Source organism: Carex rostrata, chromosome 21 (genome assembly GCF_964058835.1).
Source record: "Carex rostrata chromosome 21, lpCarRost1.2, whole genome shotgun sequence".
In the NCBI taxonomy this organism is placed as follows: domain Eukaryota; kingdom Viridiplantae; phylum Streptophyta; class Magnoliopsida; order Poales; family Cyperaceae; genus Carex; species Carex rostrata.
Window position 1 is genome coordinate 2,390,578 of NC_135938.1, and position 19,757 is coordinate 2,410,334.

The 19,757-nt window shown below is 35.5% G+C and overlaps 2 protein-coding genes across 2 annotated transcripts; both read left to right on the forward strand.

The window, feature by feature from the left end:
- Window positions 1-5,679: 5,679 nt before the first annotated feature.
- LOC144573554 (uncharacterized) lies at window positions 5,680-7,700 on the forward strand. The gene is made up of 6 exons (XM_078323338.1): window positions 5,680-5,850; window positions 6,198-6,334; window positions 6,738-6,798; window positions 6,908-7,073; window positions 7,157-7,245; window positions 7,338-7,700. Exons 1-6 carry the CDS (start codon window positions 5,796-5,798, stop codon window positions 7,454-7,456), a joined length of 627 nt encoding a protein of 208 aa, XP_078179464.1. The 5' UTR covers window positions 5,680-5,795; the 3' UTR covers window positions 7,457-7,700.
- A 1,583-nt stretch (window positions 7,701-9,283) lies between these two features.
- LOC144573415 (HEAT/U-box domain-containing protein) lies at window positions 9,284-19,447 on the forward strand. The gene is made up of 16 exons (XM_078323204.1): window positions 9,284-9,673; window positions 9,759-9,879; window positions 10,350-10,412; window positions 10,538-10,615; window positions 10,703-10,794; window positions 10,900-11,002; window positions 11,204-11,356; window positions 11,458-12,113; window positions 12,502-12,928; window positions 13,225-13,685; window positions 14,124-14,850; window positions 15,230-15,866; window positions 16,063-16,988; window positions 17,352-17,813; window positions 18,015-18,245; window positions 19,033-19,447. Exons 1-16 carry the CDS (start codon window positions 9,618-9,620, stop codon window positions 19,258-19,260), a joined length of 5,421 nt encoding a protein of 1,806 aa, XP_078179330.1. The 5' UTR covers window positions 9,284-9,617; the 3' UTR covers window positions 19,261-19,447.
- Window positions 19,448-19,757: the final 310 nt, after the last annotated feature.

Below are 19,757 nucleotides of genomic sequence, written 5' to 3' on the forward strand. Positions count from 1 at the left end.
TACCCGATGACATTGGAAACCTAAAACACCTTCAGTTTCTCGATAATTCTGACACAAATATTCAAACATTGCCAGAGTCTATTTGTAACTTTTACAACACCTCCAGTATCTAAATATGATGGATTGTTTAAATATTAATTTGGAAACCGAAGGGGGCGTCATGACAAGATATCCAATTGGATCAATCTAATCTGTATTAAGATTCATGAAAACTTAATTCATAGGAACCATGAAGCGATGTGTATGAATCTTGAAGTGAATCGAATGGCTCAAATCAGATGTCAGACCAAATTTGATACAATGTCCATCAGACATCCCTTTTTTTCATTAATTTCGGTTTAAATAATTTGACATGCAGGATGTTTCTAATACGTGATACTCTAGTAGTTTTGCATGAACATTTAATCATTTAAATTAGTTAAATATTGGAATACGTTGGGAGTGTAGGGGTGCAAACGGATTAGATATTATCCGAATCTAAATTTGTATTAATCTAATATATAATTTGTATCTGTATCCGAAAAATAAAAGCAAACACTGATATGGTTTTACTACTATCCGATTCGTATCTAATCTGTTTGCACCTCTAGGGGAGTGGTGCTCTAGCTAGTGGTTTTGCAAGGGCGTTGTAAATATGTCACATTGCATATATAATAATGTTTTCAGATTTTACTCTGCCTTCAAATCTTATGATATGGAAAATTTGTCATATTTCCCGTTTGTTTTAGTGGATTTTTCTTTTCAACTAAGGAGTCTGGGGTCAGGCCTTGACAGATGTTAACTACAGAACAGAGCTGCTCTGTTTGATGTCAGATCTTTCCTTGTCAAATATAAAAAGCAGATATGCTATTTGATGTTGAAATAATTAAATAAGTTCTAGCTCGGTGGAACATGATTTACATAAATATACAATCTTGGAGATCAGGAAATTAATAGGTTCACTTGTCTCCAAACAATAGGTTCACTTGGATGTTAGTGATCCCTAGCTAGGTGACAAATCTTGTGTTTAATTTGGGATGAGTAGATTTCCAATAACACTCATATCAACATTGTGTTACTTCCTTTTAGGCTGTGCTTCACAAAAACAAGAGAACTGTCATTAATAGAAAAAGAAGGAAAGAGAATTAAGCTATTTCATCTCGTTTTCATCTCGATTTGAAGGTGAAAGATTTCATCAAAACTCTACAGAGCTTTTCCCTCCGCACTGTAGTGTTCATTTCACCTCTTCTGGAGCAGAGTGAACCCACGGGTCCAATGAAATCTGCCCTTCGCCCGTGTTTCTCCCTTCTCCTCCTCTCGGTTCCACTTGTCTGGAGCACACCCTTAGAAGATCTAATTTATTTCATTTAGAAAATCCCTCAAATACATCTTAATATTTTCTCTAAATCATGGAAATCTCCAAAAAAAAAAAAAAAACTTGAGAGGTCACCAATTTTTTTTTTTTTCCTGACTCCTTAGTTACTATGAACTTTCATAAATCTCTTAATTAAAAAGTACTAAATTCTTGGAAACTTACACCAACCATGTCACATCATTTAAAAATATATATAAAAGAGGGCTTACGTGATAATATACCTTGAGGTGAAATTTTTTTGAATTGAAAATATTTTGCAACCAATTATTAACCAATAATTTTATTAAACTAAAAATTTAAAAGAATCTATATTGCATAATAATAGTTGAGAATCAAATTTCTCCAACCATCCCCTCAACAAGGGTTCAGATGATCTAGTACGGTACAATACCGTGTAGAGTGAGATTCGTATCATCCGTTTTAACTTGACACTAATCTCAAAGTGGATCCCTTATAATTCAAATAAACACCAAAATAATTTTGATTCGGCTGAATATTATTTTATTTATCACCTACGGTACCGCAAGGATAGTGGGATACCCCCTCAACAATTGTTCTCTGGCATTAAGGGTCTGTTCGGCTACCAGGCAAGAACAGGAATGGACTTGAGTTCAGGTCCAATTTGAATGTCCGAAACACTGTGCGCGTGGGAAAAAAATACACTTTCACTCTTAGGGCAACTGATTTTTTTTTCCCACGGGAACAGTGTTTTTCAGTTCAATTCCCGTGGCCATGCCCATTCCCATTGTCGGCCGAACAGGCCCTTAGTGATTTTTTTTCCCACGGACATAGTGACAGTCGAACAGGCCCTAACTTTGCATCATGATTCAGATTTTATATCTATTGTCTATCATTTATTTTTCTTTTAATATAAAATATCAACAACTGAACCTATACATCTTTTTCTACAACATACTATAATACAATTACAAAAACAAAAAAAAAATCGAGTATTCTATTGCAATTAAAAATGACATAAAAAATTAATGTATAAATTCCTCTCGAGTATTCTATCTTGTAGGGTCCGCATATTAAGTTGTATCACCTAGTGTTTGGTAAACGGGCCGGGCCGGGCGGTCCGGGCAAAACTTGGGCATGGGCACGGGTAGCCACGGTCACGGGCGTCACGGGCGTCACGGACACACGGGCAAAACGGGCCGGGCATCACAGGTTTTTTTTTTTCAAAAATCCTGCCCTGCCCGTTTAATACCCGTGCCCGTCACGGGTTCAGGGGCAGGACGGTCCGGGTACGGGGGGCCGGGCGGTCTGGTCCGGATCCGTTTTTTTTTTCTGTTTTTTTTTTTCTGTTTTTTTTTTCTGTTTTTTTTATCTTTTCTTTTTTTTTTCTGTTTTTCTTATTTCTGTTTTTTATTTCTGTTTTTTTTTATTTCTGTTTTTTTTTATTTCTGTTTTTTTTTATTTCTATTTTTCTTATTTCTATTTTTTTATTTCTGTTTTTTATTTCTGTTTATCTTATTTCTGTTTTTCTTATTTTTTATTTAAAAAACAGAAATAAAAAAAACATAAATAAAAAAACAGAAATAAAAAACAGAAATAAAATAAACAGAAATAAAATAAACAGAAATAAAAAACAAAAATAAGAAAAACAAAAATAAGAAAAACAAAAATAAAAAAACAGAAATAAAATTCAGAAATATGAAAAACAGAAATAAAAAACAGAAATATGAAAAACAGAAATAAAAAAACAGAAATAAGAAAAACAGAAATAAAAAATAGAAATAAAAAAACAGAATTTAAAAAACAGAAAAAAGGAAAGAAATAAAAAACAGAAATAAGAAAAACAAAATTAAAAAACAGTATTTAAAAAACAGAAATGGAGGGAATTTGGGTTTAAATTTTGAATTTTAGACCAAAAGTAAAAAAAAAAAAAAAAATCTGCCACGGGCACGGGCGCACTGGTTCACGGGCATGGGCGCACTGGTTCACGGGCACGGGCGTCACGGGTACGGGTTACGGGTACGGAGGTCCGGGTTCTCACGGGTATTTTTTCAAAAAACCGGGTCCGGCCAGTTTAATACCCGTGCCCGTGTACCCGTGCATACCCGTGTACATGTGCATACCCGTGGCACGGGCATGGTCCGGACCGGTCCGGGTTGGCCCCCCGGAGGCATTTACCAAACACTAGTATCACCATTGGACGGTGATTTATTGATGCTGACAGTGATTGCATTGCGTTTTGGAATGTTGGTTGGTTTAAAAGTATATATGTAATCATTAGGGACATGAAAAAGGGAATATTAATTTTTCTCTTTTCGGAATGGTGGGTTTGTGATAAATTGCAATTCCTACGGAGTGGTTTCATGAAATTTCAGATGATTTGGTCTCAAATCTTTGAAAATGAAAGGAAATTTTCCATGCATCAATCAGCTGTCGTACAAACCGCTCACTTTTTTTTTTTTCTCCTTCACAAAGCTCAGTATTTATTGGCCGGGGCTGTATTGGATGTGAATTTTCATTAGAATAATGTCTCAACTCTCAAGGTTAATTTATTAATTTAGATGGCGTTTAAAGAAACAACGCCAAGGAAAGAGAAAAATAAGAATTACGCCCCAATCAGAGTGGAAAAAATGGCATGGCATAGTCAGTTCCGTCACGGAACAGTACTATTACGGTACAGAACAGCACGGTACGTGTGTTGGTTACATGTCATGTCTATTCGTGTGCTATGATTATTTTTAGAAAATTTAACACGGCACAGCACGTCACGTGAAACATTTAGTCACGGCACGTTGCCATGTGAGTCATGTGAGTCATGTGTAATTAGGACCGTTAGATCTTTGATCAAATGGTGAATCTTTAATAAAATAACCTAAATTATAAACAAATGGTCATGCGAGTCACATTTGGTAACAGTACGTTTTGGCACAGCGTAATTCATGTGGCGAGACCATTTTAGTCACATCACGACTTAGTACGTGAAAAATTAATTTGATATTGGCACGACATGCTTTTTCTGCTCTACTCCCAATCAGTCCAGAAACTTAGTAAATCACCTAAAGGTTTTTTTCTCAAAAATAAATAAATAAATAAAGAAGCTTAGTAAATTTTGAACAAGTGTGATTTACACCCTATTTGGATGGAGAGTAGAGAAAGGAATGGGAGGTAAAGAATAGAAGGGAATGAAATGAAATAGAAAGGAAGATTAACATATTTAATATCTTCGTATTTGGATGACTAAGAAGAGAAAATAAATTTAACTTTCATTTTCATCTTATTTCTTGTTTGGTTGATTAAAATTTACGAGGTTAATGAGAAATTCGGTGACTGTTGTAGGTTTGACGAAAAAAATTTATATGAGAATTATATATGTAAGATATAGAGTTGGGCATTTGTGTCATTTTTTCTATAAATATTTGTAACAAAATTTATTTCCATCCATTACACTCCAATTTGAAAGGAAAACTAATTCTATTAATTATAATAATATAAAATTAAATCTTTCACCTTCTGTACCTTTCACCTCCAACATAATTTTATCAACCAAATACAATTCAACGAAAAGTTTTTATTACTTTCCATTCCCTCCCTTCGTCTACTCTCCATCGAAACAAGGTGTTATGGAAGCAATTCTTTCTCTTGGATTACTTTATTTGGCCCGTTAACAGCCCAGTCTGAACCAAATGGGCATGTCTCTCTTTTCTGTGGCCGTAATCAGTGGGTCCCAAAAACAGCCAATCAGTCCAGACTTCTCCGCTGTACATAAAATATTATAAAATAATAAGAGAAAGAAAAAGGATGGTTTGTTATTTAAATGCATAGAAAAAACAGTAAAATAAAAATGTAACCGATCCAAATATTATTTGTATTTTGTTTCTGCTTGACATAAATTAAGAAACAAAAGCAGTGAGTGTTTTTCATGCCTTGGGAACTGTGTCAAACGAAATAATAAATCTTTGCCATTTTGGTATTTCCATACATTGGAAGCCGTGTAAAGCAAAAAAATATAAAAACAGTAAATGCTTTAAATTTGGATTTATAGATTTAGATTTTATTCTTTTATTCCAGTTAAAAGTAATAATTATTAAATTTGGTCGGCTTATTTATATATAATATTGAAATATATATTAATTTTTAGTTTCAATAAAAAAAAAAAACTGTAGTTATAAATGAATTAAGTAAATATGCAGAAACATCGCACTAGTTGTTTCCGGAATTCTTCTGTTTCCGACCGGGAATGTGCTTCTGTGGTTTTTTGTGTGGAGAATTTCTGAACAGTGGGTCCCGAAACAAGTCGCTTCACAAAGCGCTCAGACAAAAATATATACAGAGGAACCGGTCTGACTTTTTCCGTCTCCTATACACGCATCCACCTCTCTCTCTATTCTCTCTTCCGAAATTGTGAAGTTGTTTCTTCTTCAATTCCTCTTTCATAATTTCAATTTATCGTTTTTACTGGTGAGCTCTGGTGAATTCCCTCAGAATGGTCGCGAAGCCTTCCAATAATATCTCCTTTAAACTCGTGCTACTAGGCGATGGTGAGCTTTTATAGTATAATTAAACCATTTCCAATTCCTTTGTTGAACTAACCCTTTGCTAATTGCTACCAATCCAAATGGTTGCTTTCTTCTTCGTTTCAGTTTTGTTTGAGTTGAACTTTAGTTGATGCTAATTAGGCTGGCAAGGTTAGGTTAGCCGGCTTGATTGCAAACCTAACTGCAATACAACCAAATTAAGACTCAATCTTCCCCCAAATGCAATCCTGAGCCTGAAATTAAGCCAATAGTTTTCTCAGTTCTTGTTAGTTAAGGAAAAGTTTCCTCTTTTGATGTCAAACCTTCTCAGTAAGAAATGCTTAACAGGTGGTTGAATCAAAATGTTTCAGGAAGAGTAGGGAAAACATCACTAGTGGTACGGTATGTAAATAATGTTTTCTCAGAGAAGCAAGAGGCTACTATACAAGCTTCCTATTTGACAAAGAGATTGATAATTGAAGGTGTGCCTGTTACATTGTCTATATGGGTGCGTCACTATCTCCTTTGTTTAACTATTTATTAAAATTAGTTTTTTTTTTACTAGCTTTTAAAATTACATATGCTATCCAGTGGGTTTGTCTGAGGCCTATCAGAATAACGCGAGAAGTACCAAATTTCCCAGTTGTCATGTTAGATCAATTTGGCTTAACTGATACCACTATATATACAACTAGATCTCACTTTGCACTGCATTGTGCAATGGATCATTAAAGAATGTAAAGGACGAGTAACAGTTATTGGGTTTCAAACCTATATATTTCTGGTACCTACTGGCCTGAATATGTTTATACTGGTACAGGATCTGAATTAGTACCATGTTTGAAGGCTGGTAATTCTTGCTCCTTGCTGAGTTCAAATCACGTTTTCAATAATTTTTTGGTGAATCATAGGATACAGCTGGACAGGAAAGATTTCATGCATTGGGACCCATATATTACAGGGATGCAGATGGTACACTGTTTCATAACAATATTTTTGTTACAGCTTATGTGCTGTAACTGCAAACATTCTAATTACATTTTATTTAATTATATTATTGTTCTCTGTGAAAATCAAGCAGCTGCTTTACTTGTATATGATATAACAAGCAACGAAACATTTGATCGGGTCACTAAATGGGTTAAAGAGCTCCAGCAAATGGCACCAGGAGATATCACCATGACTATCGCAGCCAATAAAAGCGATTTAGTTAGATCAAATAAGATCGACATTCAAGAGGCTGAGAGGTAGTTTAGCTTCGTACCAGTTACATCTTGTTAGTAAGAAGAAATAGTGTTATACAAAAAATGATTCAGTTGTGTAACTGCAGTTATGCAACAAGTATTGGAGCAAGACTATTCATGACATCTGCAAAATCCGGTACAGGAATTGATGAGATGTTCCTTGATATAGCCAAACGTGAGTTCAGAACTCTGGAACGTACAAGTTTTGAGCTATCAAAATTTTGGCACAATATATTTTTTATTTACTGTTTTGTTACTCTCATCCAGGGTTAATGGACAAAAGAAGAGAAAATACAGAAGGTTTATTAACAGCTGTTCCAAAAAGGGGATTAGTTATAATAGATGATGAACCTGATAAAGAGCCTCCACCAAGGTGTTGCTCATGAAATTAGCATAGGTATGTGATTGTTTTTTTTTTTTTTAATGATTGGTATTATACTGAGTAGTACATTACCTTTGTGAAACTGACGATCACAATCTTGAAATGTGAAGTTTTTCCTTGTTTTTATCAGGTTATTCTTTTCAATGTAATGTAATTAATCTTAAGAATATGGCAATGGCTCCAAATCATGCAACGATTATAGCTTTTGTCATTTCTAAATTTAATAATCTGATTTCAATTGCTTATTATTGAGTCTGCAAGGAGAGGATTGTTTGACATTATGTTTGGTTATTGTTTATTTTTTGAGAAAAATTATATTCTTTTGGTTGAACTTCATATGTACCTCTGAAAAAGGAAGATTTATTTATAAAAATGTGATGTAATATTAGCATCTGAGAGGCAAACATATAATGGCAAAAATGTTGGTTGCAATTTTACCTGGATGCTGAGTTCACATGAGTATAAAGCAAATTTATACTGGTAGAAATCCAGGGAAGAGAAGCATCCAGCTGAGAACGTTGCATTTCCAGTTATTCTTGTGTTGTATCGTTGTTACCATCATTGCTGTTCATGCTCTTTTGCAGTAAATCACAGTAATTTTTTAATTCTTGAAACTACAATAAATATTATGTCATAATTAAATTACCAGATTGCTATATCAGTAATAATGATACAGACTATGTAAAATATTGCTCATTGTTAACGGGCCCCAAAGGAATATTAGCCATCGTCAAATGTTGGTAATTGAGAAAATTTTGAAATTTGAATTATTTTTTCATCTATTTAAATTATTGTCAACGACCTATACATAATTCACATTTTTATTTTCTTTTCTCTTTGAGTTCAAAGTACGCAGACATTTGGTTAAAACTACAAGAGTAGAATATATGAATAATCCTCGAGAGTGTAATAGAAATTATCTGTCCTTTAAATTTAATATACATAATTAAAAAATATAAATAGAAAGCCGGCACTTTTTAGAGAACACTAAAGATCCCGAAATTTTTATTAATAGAAAAATAAATAAATATCGACAATAGAGAAGAAAATGGTGTAAAATTGAGATATAGGAAAAACGTGATAGATTATAACGTCCGGAGTATACCTGGACTTCATACAGAAATTGCGCAATCAATTTGTTTTCCTGTTTCTCTGACTGTGATAGTCTATGAAGTTTAGATATTCTCGGGCCGTGATAACCTATGTAGTCCAAAAGTTTTTTTTTTCCACGGTTAAAATAGAGAGTAATTAGAGCAGACTAATCAGGTCGTGATTATTTATAACGTCTTCTCTGAATGTTATAAACTATCACTTTTTTTTTAGAACTCAATTTTACCCCATTTTCTTCTTTATTATCAATATTTATTTATTTATTTTTCTATTAATAAAAATTTCGGCTAAAGATCCGTCCCTGCAGTCTCTTAGAGCATCTACATCCCTGAAACTCTTGGAGCTTCTAATCTGATGTGGCAGTTTTTAAACCAGTTTCAGGGATGTAGATGAGTTTCTTATTTAGCAACTTTGTTCCAAAGTTTCTTAATAAGAAACCGTTTATAAACTCTGACGTGGCCAAATAATTCGCTGAAATTCTTTTCTCTAGTAATTTATTTGCTTATGTGGCAATTAAGAAACTCTAATTTTAGTTTCAAGGATGTGAGGGTTTAAAAACTTTCAAAGACAAAATTTTTAAAAATTAATTAATAGTTATTTAGAAACTCCAAAAATTTGAGAGATGTAGATGTTCTTATAATATTTGACTTAAAAGGTCGCACCACACCATTCGGCCACGGCAAAGCAGTGGATCCTACCAAGCGCTCATTAACCATTCCTGATTGTTTGCGCTCTACAGTGTACAGACTACAGATTATTGTTATCGTATTTGTTAAGTTGCAGATATCAATTGAAAGCGCTAGGACTGATCTGAGCCGCTGATCATTTACAGAAGAACATAAATAACCAACCGGCCCAATTGACTCGCCGGCTCGCCGCCTCGCCGCCTTACTATCGGAGAACTTGCTTGTTGACCCCGTCTTCTCTGTTCGACTAGTCTATGCTCGTCTCCATCTCGCCATCTCTTTTCTTCTTTGGGCAGCTTTCCTCCACCTTCTACTCTAGGGTTTTCTGCTACCAATAGAAAAAGAGCTGAAATTCAAACTATCCTTACGATGGGAAGCCAAAAGGGTAATGCGGCGCGAAGCAAGAACCGAGCTTCTAGCAGCAGGTTTAATGCTTGCTTCAATCGTTTATTCCTTCGTGACCTATTTTTCAATTTTTGATTTTATTATTTTTCAAAAAAATCATATCAGTATGGCATCAGCTCTTGCGCCTACTGGTGGTCCGGTTGTGGGTTTTGGAGGATATCTAGGAAGCTCCAAAATCGAACCCTCTGTTTCTTCTACTTCAGCTGAAGAATCTCAGCCATTTTCGGTACTTATCTTCTATTTAATTTTGACATCTTGTAATTAATCAGGTCATTAGTTGTCTAAATGGAGAGTAGATGGTACTTTTGTATTTAGACCCTTACAAGCTGTTATAATGGGAATGAACCCTGGAGCTGTCTGTAGTGTAAATGCCGGTGGCAATAAAGGAGATCGTCCTCAATGCATGTGTTAGTATGTAATGTACTGTGAGGACTTAATAGTAATTAATCTTTATTGCTACTTCTGTGATGTTTTAGGAAAACAATGTTGATTTGTGTTTTACATTGAACATTTAAATATTGTAGTCATATTCTGAGAATTGCTTTTTAGTAATGACTTTACTGTACTAACCTATGCTCCCTGCTCCATATGTTGTAAATTGAGTAGTGGAGAATATGAACTGGTACTACTGACAGTATCTTACTCAATCTGTGGAAAATCTCATGCTGTTCTTTTATTTTTGTTTCATTTTTTTAGGATGTAGACAATGAAGTAACACAACATATAAAGAGGCTTGGTCGTAAAGATCGTACAACAAAAGTAAAGATCTCACTTTTAATATTATTCATGTTACTATTTCTTTAATTCTAATTCATGTTTATTTCCATTATTTTTTGGGCAACCTTGTTTTATTGTGAGATATTTAATGTTTTTTCATCGACCAGCTTAAAGCATTGGCATCATTGACTCAGCTTTTCAAGGAAATCCCTGGGGAAGAAATTGTGCAAATTATTCCACTATGGGTATGTTTCTCAATGAAGTTATTTTATGCGAATGTTTGCACTTCCTTTCTTTCTTATTTCCTAGCCTTCTTTTGGTGAACTTCATAGGCATTTGAGTATAAAAGGCTCTTGCTTGACTACAATAGGGAGGTCCGTCGGGCCACACATGAAACCATGGCTGCCCTTGTCACTTCTGTCAGGTTTATGCTAATATTGTTTTTTTTGTAACTTCGTATATATGTTGTCTGTAGAGTAAACATTTTTGTTTGTTTTATCTTATAATAATGTTAATTGATTTTGTTTAGGAGGGGATTGGCACCACATTTAAAATCATTAATGGGTCCTTGGTGGTTTTCTCAGTTTGATCCTGCTTCCGAGGTTTCACAAGCTGCACGGCTTTCTTTCGAGGTCTTTCCTACATACCTTATACCAATGGACATGCTCCTAAATTATAGCCATTTTCCTAAAAAAATATTTTACTTTCTAAATTGTGTGCTGATCTGAAGATTTTTTTTTGGGCATTTCTTGGCACCTTCAAAGCTCTTAGTCATTTTGAAGTAGTTCCCTGTGACTGTTTGGAGTAATACTTTTTAAACCTTGTTATGATAGGCAGCATTTCCACAATCTGAGAAAAGGTTGGATGCATTGATGCTCTGTGGAAAGGAGATATTTCTATATCTTGAAGAGAATTTAAATCTTTCTCCTCAAGCTCTGTCTGACAAAGCAATACCTACAGATGAACTAGAAGACATGTATCAGCGTGTATGATTTATTATTTCTTATGTCATAAATATAGTCAATACGTCAAACAATCCAAGTTAGGTAATTTATACAAGTTATTAATATTTTCTTTCTTTTCACAGACAATTTCCTCTTCATTGCTAGCAATAGCCACACTCATAGATATATTATTAGGTTTAAAACTACAAAGGAATCTTGAAAACCTCAAGGATGAAGAACAGAAAGGACTCGCTAAAGTTAAAACTACAATCATATCATCAGCTGTAACCCTATTTCCCTCGCACAATTTTTTTCTAGATTTTTTTAAGTCTAAAGAACCAGCCATACGGTCAGCCACTTATTCCCTCCTGACGAGTTACATAAAGCACATACCCTCTGTATTTAATGAAGGAAGCATGAAGATTGTGTCTCCTGCCATACTCGGTTCATTTCAAGAGAAGGACCCATTTTGCCACTCGTCCATGTGGGAGATGGTTATCCTTTTCTCTAAGTTTCAAGAAGGTTGGTTGAATTGTAATATAGAGAAGGTTGTTTTGGCTCGACTATGGAATTTTTTGCGAAATGGTTGTTACGGGTCACAGGAGATTTCGTACCCAGCTCTGGTGAAGTTCTTTGATTCTATACCTGTTAAAGCAGTGAATGTGGAGAAGTTTGTTTTGGATTTTTTAAGAAATTTTTGGGCTGGGAGGAATCCATCAAGGTCTTCAGCTCAGGAGAGAAGTGTATTTTTCAGTTCCTATAAACAATGCCTTCTTTCTGTGCTGCAAAATGATTCAAGGTAATGCATAGTACAAATAAGCAGGTCCATTTTTTGTTTTTAGAATTCCAGGTTTTGCCCTTACAAAACACAATTTATATATTCCCCTGCAAAAGAAGCATTTGCGCTTAAGCTCCTCTCCAGATCTCTTTACAAGTGCTGACTTCCCCTCTTCATCCCCACTTATGTACAAATGAACATTGAACAAGCACAGTTAGTTTGGATATTGAAGTGAATCAACAATGGAGAGCACAAAGGATTTTTTTTTTAGTTTTGTAGCAGTTGGTATTACTATTATTACATTTATGTTTCAGAACAGTATAAATGATATTTTATACTGCAGGCTTGTTCCTTTTTATTTTTTTACTAGGACTTTCCCTATCAATTCTTAAAATTTTCCTGTCTCCAGATACTGCGCAGAAGGCACATCAAGCGACCTTCCTACCAAAATCTTAGATGAAATTCTCCTAAAGCTCCTTTTGCATGATTACCTTCTCCTGGACAACACTTCGTTAGATAAGAAACGAGAGCAAACTTCAAAGGCTTTGGATGATTATCTCGAAAAGCTGGGTAAAGGCATAATCGAAATACTGTCAGACCTCTTTGATCTGGCAGATAAAAAACTGTTCAGTGCCTTCTGCTCATCATTTCAAAGAGAATGCATGAAAATTATTCATGAAGGGGACAAATCCAAAATATTTAACATGCGCATGGAGCAAATTTCAAAATTCTTTGTTTTGCTTGATGACCTTGTGTTGCATAAGGGAAAGACCTGGCCGTTGGACTCTCTGGCGAGGCCATTAGTTAAAGATGCTTTCCCTGTTATCAGATCATCAGTAAGCTCTATTATTATATCTCAATCATCATTTGTTTGGAGTACACGTACTGTGTCTGATTGTGTTTTTGTTTTCTACATTTTACTGTCTCTTTCTGTACTTATGGGGGTCATATGATGTACATGGGGTTTAAATGAGGATGTAATAGAATGCTCAAGACAAAACAAAAATTTTAATATTAACATAGGCTAATGGTTATGTATTTTGTGGAATGTGGATGGTTTCTGACCCTCAGTTTGAAACAACTTTCTGTTTTTCTGAGATCAGATGATAACAGTATGATTACTTCTCTGCAGAATAATGCTTGTCTTGTCAGCCTTCTATCTACCCTAGCTGAAACTTTTGGGCCAGTAGAGTTATTCTCAGAACTTTCTGACAAATCAGCCAAAGGTGATGAGCATGAGAAGCTGAAATTCTTTCTTCAGGCATTCAAGGATGATCTTGTCCCTTGGTGTTTGGGCAGTAATACCTTCACTTCTGGTGCAAAACTTGATTTTCTGATCAGTTTAATGCAAGAGGTGTGTTTCTCTGAGCAGTGGTGTTCAATCCTCACTTTCTTGACTGAAGGTCAAAGTTCAGTAAACATTGACCAATTGGAAGTGCTTGTGATTCTTCTGGAGAAAATTGAGGACAATATTGGAAAGTTGAAAAGAAAGGGATCTCTCCCTGAGCACTGGCATCATAACTTGTTGGATTCTGCCACAGTTGCAGTTGCAACCGGTCCTTCCTCTGGAGCTTTAGAAGCTAGCTTCTTGTGGTATGCAATCTTTTTTTTTCAGATTGGTGAGGTGTTGTAATTTTGTGAAGTAAACATCCATTCCAGTGACTTCATTGTATAGCTCCAATCCTGAAACTTAACTTTTATTTTATTATTTTTCTTGTTTATTTTCTTATTTCTTGGAAGAACCCTGGCAATATATTTGCTCAACATACCTTAATCCCTGGATTTTAATTTCTTGAGCTTTGTGAGAATTTGCCCTATTTCCTTACGAAACTGTATTTAAATTTTGGTTATCTGCTTGTATGTAAAGAAAGTTATTTGCCGTAACAAATAATTGTGAGTAGCCTTTGGAGTATGTAAAACCTATAAATATTCTAATTTATTTCATCACGTTATTTTATGTGAGCTATGTTTTATTGTGTTATTATGTTGAACTGTATTACTTGTGCTTACAAAGATCTGTAACTCTTGCAGTACTGCACTTGGAGGCTCAGTCAAAGCTGACCAAGCATGTTTCATCTCAAAAGAAGCATTGAAGAATGTTCTTGATGGAATTTTGACAAAATTTGTGTACCCGCTAGCTATTTCACATCTGGACTGGGCACGGTTTTCTTGCTTCCAGCTCATGTCCTTGGCTGATAGCAAGTACCAAACACCAAATGTTCCCAAGGGCTCGTATGAAGCTGCTTGTTTTGCTTTCGAAGTTATCAAGAGAAGCTTGCATCGTATCACCTCACTATCTGAGGAGAAAACACTTGTAGCTATTTTGGCTGCCTTGTTTTCTTACAGTTGGGAATATAACATGCATGGAAACAACACTGACATTGAGTCCCCATCTGAACTGAACCTTGGGAAGATGGTACATGGTTTTCTCCAAGGTGTTGGAACAGGATTTTGGGCTGATCTGGACCCATCTGTTCGGGCTGCTGTCGGGACTATCCTGGTTAAGGTTATTAGGTTTGTGCTTTTTAACACAACCGAACCAATTACTGAGGAAATGGTGGATCTCTATGCTCAATGGGTGATGGATTTGGCTTCAACTCTGTGTCAAAATGACACTGAGTTGCAGGCCCTTCTTGACCAGTTACTGTCAGAAGAAAAGTCTCTGTCCTCTTGGCCTATTTGGGTTGGGCTGGATAACCAAGGAGAATCAAGATCATGCTTTGTGATAATCGATCGAGCTAGCATGGAAGATATTCCCGTAAGTAATTAATTTTTGATGTACACAATTGCTAGCCTTGATTTCGTTCTCTACCAGGATAACATCCTCTGTTTATGGATTTAGCTATTTTTTGTGTTAAGTTTGTATTTCATGGATGAAGCTGGGTTAAAACCATTTTAAGCAAAACTTATTTCAACAGATCTGTCAGCAAAACATCAGAATCTTATCAATGGCTCTAAAAGCCAAGACATGTCATTGCATATTCTTAAAATATATAGGAAGTATTTATGTTAAAGTTACTCTCTGGTTTGTTTAATCCCCTCTTCAGCTATTCTTTATACTAGTTGAATACTGTATTTGTCAGGTCAATTCCTTGTATTAACTTGATGAAACTCTGTTTTTTTCTGTATTGATGCAGAAAGCTCATCAAAATTTCATTGCCTTCGTCAACAAGCTCATTTCATGCCTTGGGTTTAGCAAGGTGATTGGTGGTGAAATTTCCAAATATCCCTCTTCCTCTCTCACCAGGGAATGGCTTGCTGCTGAGATACTATGCACATGGAAATGGCAAGGTGGTAGTGCTCAACATTCATTCTTGCCTTCTCTGATTGAATACACCAAAGAGGAAAGTTCCTTCCTGGCCTCCATAGCCAAGATATTACTTGAAGGTACAGTTTTACATGGATATGGGTTCAATAACAGCTCTTGGATACTTTTCAACTCTTGGTTTCCCTCAGATCAAGAAGTCAATAAGATTCAGGAGCCATTCTTGCGTGCTTTGGTAACTATTCTCCTAGTTTTAAGTGCAAAGGATAACACCCGTCGGAAAAGTGATGTGTCTGTGTTTTTCAAATCTGTGAAGGACATGCTTATTAATGCACCGGTTAGAAACCGGGCTTATCTGAGAGTTCTTCCTTATGTCATGGGTGCTATAATTCAACCTCTCTGCGAAAAGTTGGATTCTGACCATGGAAATGATAATGTAATTGATGGAAGTTTATTGGGTTGGCTACATACATGTATATCTTCTTTGTCAGACCAATCTTCGAAAGAAGGTAAATTAATGTTCAATCCTTTCAATGTAGTTTTACAGCTTAGCAAGTTATCCTTTCTATGACAAATAACTTTGATTTTTTTTTCCCATTCATGTGCAAGACCCATAAACTTTTTGGAGTATAGCTGTCTGACCTTGTAGAATTTAATTTTCCTTTCTTTGAGGATCTTATATTTACACTTTTGTTGTAATGGCAGATTTTGAAGATTGGATCCAAGTTGTTCTCTCTTGTTACCCCCTGACAATTATAGAAGGAAATGGTACATTCAGAGTTAAAACTGGAAGAGAGGTTGGCCATGAAGAGAAATCTCTGTTGGTTAGTTTATTTCGGAAATACCAAAGAAGTGGTAGCGGGATTGTCTCCTCTAATCTAATGCAAATAATAGAATCAAAACTAACTGCAGTTATAGTTGCTTATTGCTGGCATGAGATTGAAGAAAATGACTGGAGGGTTGTGTTTAATCGCCTAAACAAATGGATTCAGTCATGTGTTTTACTAATGGAGGAAACGGCTGAAAGTGTTGACAAGTCAGAGACAGATTTGGAAAAACTGAAAGCAATAATTCAGAATTTAGATCGGGTAACAATAGAGACTGCAAGTGTTGGTTTGACAATTATTTGTGTAATTTCTGAAAATAATGAGGTTCAAGAAAAATGGGAAAATGAGATGAAAAACCGAATGATGGAAAATATTTTAAGGCTATTTCTTTCTACTGGATCAATGGAATCAGTTGCAAAATCAATAAGTGAAGAGGCATCGGAAATTGTAGCCTCGAGCCGGTTTTCTTATTTGCAGTTTTGGGGCCTAGTGGCTTCATTTGTAAACAACTCGACTCTGGAGGTTAGAAAATCAGCTGTTGAAGCAATGGATTTGTGGGGTCTTAGCAAGGGTTCAGTTGATGCATTGCACTCCCTTCTTTTCTCATCCCGGCCGGTACATTATTTGCAGCTTGCGGCCTACAATGTACTTGCGTCAGAGCCGGTTTGTCAGGTTTCAATTGTTAAAGAAAGTGTTGACTACTCTGATTTGGATGGGGATTTGTGCTTAAGACATGAGATCCACACTTTGATCCAAGTGCCAACTGATCAGCTGTTAGAGATGGATTTGTTGGAACTAAAAAGGGTAAGAAATTGTATTAATTACCTTTACTACAACCAAAGATTTCCTTTTTTACCGACTTAAATTTTACTGGTGTTTTTAGTTGCTTGCTGATTTCTCTAGAAAGCTTTTACTTGCTGATTTCTGTTTAACAATGAATCATTATTTGCCTTCTGGAAAAGCTTTACTTAGTTTCATCTGAAAAGGCAACAGTTTTCTTTTATTCTCTGCTTTGTATTGTGAAAACATTTCTTTGTAGTCTGGAAACATCACTTTTGCTTAAAAATCCAAACCTGGAAAGTTCATCTTAATTATTTCATTTCATAGTTGTTTATTATGCTTTTGTGTTTATGTCATTTCATTTCATTTCACTATCCCCTTAATCAGGTGAAAGTGTTCATTGCTTGGGGGTTGTTACTGAATTACCTGCAAACCCTGCCAGCTTCTGCCCCAACCAGAGAAAAGATAATTCAATTTATACAAGACAATATCAAACCGGAGATAATTGTATGCCTGTTTCAACACATACCTCTAAGCACCAACCCAAGCCCAAAAAGAAAGGACAAAGATACCACCAGTCTTTTACCAGAGGCTTCCAATGCAGCCAATGCTTCGAAGCTTGCTATAGTGAACTGCTCTGTGTCATTGTTCATAGAATCACTCTGGCCGATAGGGACAGAGCAGATGGCGTCTCTTGCGGGAGGTTTATATGGAATGATGGTGCGCCTTTTGCCGTCATACGTGCATGGCTGGTTTACTAGCTTGAGAGATCGATCTCTTTGCATGGCTATTGAGTCCTATACTAAGACTTGGTGTAGCCCTTCTCTAGTTTCAGATGAATTGTCTCAGGTATCCAGGTTTTATTTAAGCAATTTCAGATACATTCCTAACATGCCTTGAAATTTCTTATGTCCCCCATGTTTTCAAGCTTTAGCAAAAGACCCCTTTGCTTGCCAATGTCCCCTGATATCATGTTTTGATCCTTTTAACCTGTCCCACTGCACAATATTTCTTCTGTCTTTCTAACATTTCACATGCAAAACAATACAGGTGAAGGACACTGTAATTGCAGATGAGAACTTCTCAGCTAGTGTAAGCCGATCTGCAAATGAAATTGTTGCAACATACAAAAAGGAGGAAGCAGGTATGGATCTTGTGATCCGCCTCCCTGCCTCGTACCCATTACGCCATGCTGATGTGGAGTGCGCAAGAAGTCTCGGGATAAGTGAAGTAAAGAAGCGGAAGTGGTTGCTATCTTTGACAGCATTTATCCGTAATCAGGTTATTCTTTCAATCCAATTCCATCAGTAGTGTATGTTATGATTCCTAGGTATTCCTAGTATCCTTGTTTGCAAGTTCAGCCAATTTTTTTACTGTACTTGCAAGTGAGACCAACATGTTCTCAGTTATTTTCAAATGGCAATAGACTAAGGTTTAAGATTGATATGTCTTCTAAATAAACATTATTCATGATTCAAGTTCTATTAATTATGAATATATTACCAACTATGCTAAATAAACACAACATATTGATCTTGCCATTGTAAACTGTTTTACTGTACTTGTTTATTTCATGTGGGTCCGTAGTAAACTTAATACTATTGTGTGGGTCTTAAATAATTAGTATATATAAGAAGGTTCAATTGGAGAAAAAGGGCTACAGTATATTTCTATATCCCCAAAACTGATAAAACGCAGATTAGTATATTTTGTGCGGTATGACCCAAAATAACAATAAAGCACAATATTTTGAAGCTTGCAACTGACTGTTATTTTTAATATTCAACAACTGAACTTCATAAGTGCTTCTTATAAACTTGGTTCAATCCATTCTTTCCATCTAGGTTAAAGTAGAATTAGAGTTAGGGATAAGCATGTGTTTCTTTTGAAATGTGCTGCGTTCTCACCACCACAACTTAGCAGTTGGATGTTTTTATTTGCAAAAGTCTTCAAAAAATTATGGAATGATGGAAATGTGAGAAATTGTTGGGGCCGCCTTAGGTGCAAAGTCCTATAAAACCATGTTTCTGTTGGGGGTGGCATCTAATTAATTGTTGTCTTGCTGTAGAATGGAGCAATAGCAGAGGCAATACGCGTATGGAAGACTAATTTCGACAAGGAATTTGAAGGGGTGGAGGAGTGTCCGATTTGCTACAGCATTATCCATACGACCAATCATAGCCTTCCTAGACTGGCGTGCAAGACATGCAAGCACAAGTTCCACTCAGCATGCTTGTACAAGTGGTTTTCTACTTCCCACAAATCGACTTGCCCCTTGTGCCAGACGCCATTCTAGATGGACCTCCATCTTTTGTCTACGATTATTTTGTTTTGAGAGTTCTTGTCAAGTTTGTTTAGCAGAGGTTTTGGCTTATATGGTACTTGATCTAATTAAGATCTAAAATTTTGCGGCATTAGTAGCGAAGTGCTTGTGTATATATTATGAACAAATGCTTTTAGTGGATCAAGATATGTTTTATGGGGTTTTGGCTTCAAGTGTAATATTATAAAATGGTTTGTATTATGAATTTATATTTCGTCTTTACAGTTCAAATAATTGAATTTATATGAAAAAAAATGTACTCGTGAATTAAATTTTAGACAATTTTTTTAGTGTTTCTTTAGATATGCAGAAAATTACTTGAGTTGAAGATTATGGACATTCGGAGTGATCTTTATCTAAAGAAATAGTTTCAAATTTCTAAATTTTATATTTTTTAGAAGAAAGGAAAAATCCAGTCTAATTTAATATCTATGCTTGTTTATTTGGCAAGATTCATCCCATTTCAATTA

Excerpts from the sequence above, each read along its gene's own strand:
- LOC144573554 (XM_078323338.1), top strand. The coding sequence starts at position 5,796 with ATGGTCGCGAAGCCTTCCAATAATATCTCCTTTAAACTCGTGCTACTA. Across the intron at positions 5,851-6,197 it reads ACTCGTGCTACTAGGCGATG|GAAGAGTAGGGAAAACATCA; the intron begins GTGAGCTTTTAT and ends AAAATGTTTCAG. Across the intron at positions 6,335-6,737 it reads CTGTTACATTGTCTATATGG|GATACAGCTGGACAGGAAAG; the intron begins GTGCGTCACTAT and ends GGTGAATCATAG.
- LOC144573415 (XM_078323204.1), top strand. The coding sequence starts at position 9,618 with ATGGGAAGCCAAAAGGGTAATGCGGCGCGAAGCAAGAACCGAGCTTCT. Across the intron at positions 10,795-10,899 it reads GCCCTTGTCACTTCTGTCAG|GAGGGGATTGGCACCACATT; the intron begins GTTTATGCTAAT and ends GATTTTGTTTAG. Across the intron at positions 17,814-18,014 it reads TTTCAGATGAATTGTCTCAG|GTGAAGGACACTGTAATTGC; the intron begins GTATCCAGGTTT and ends AAAACAATACAG.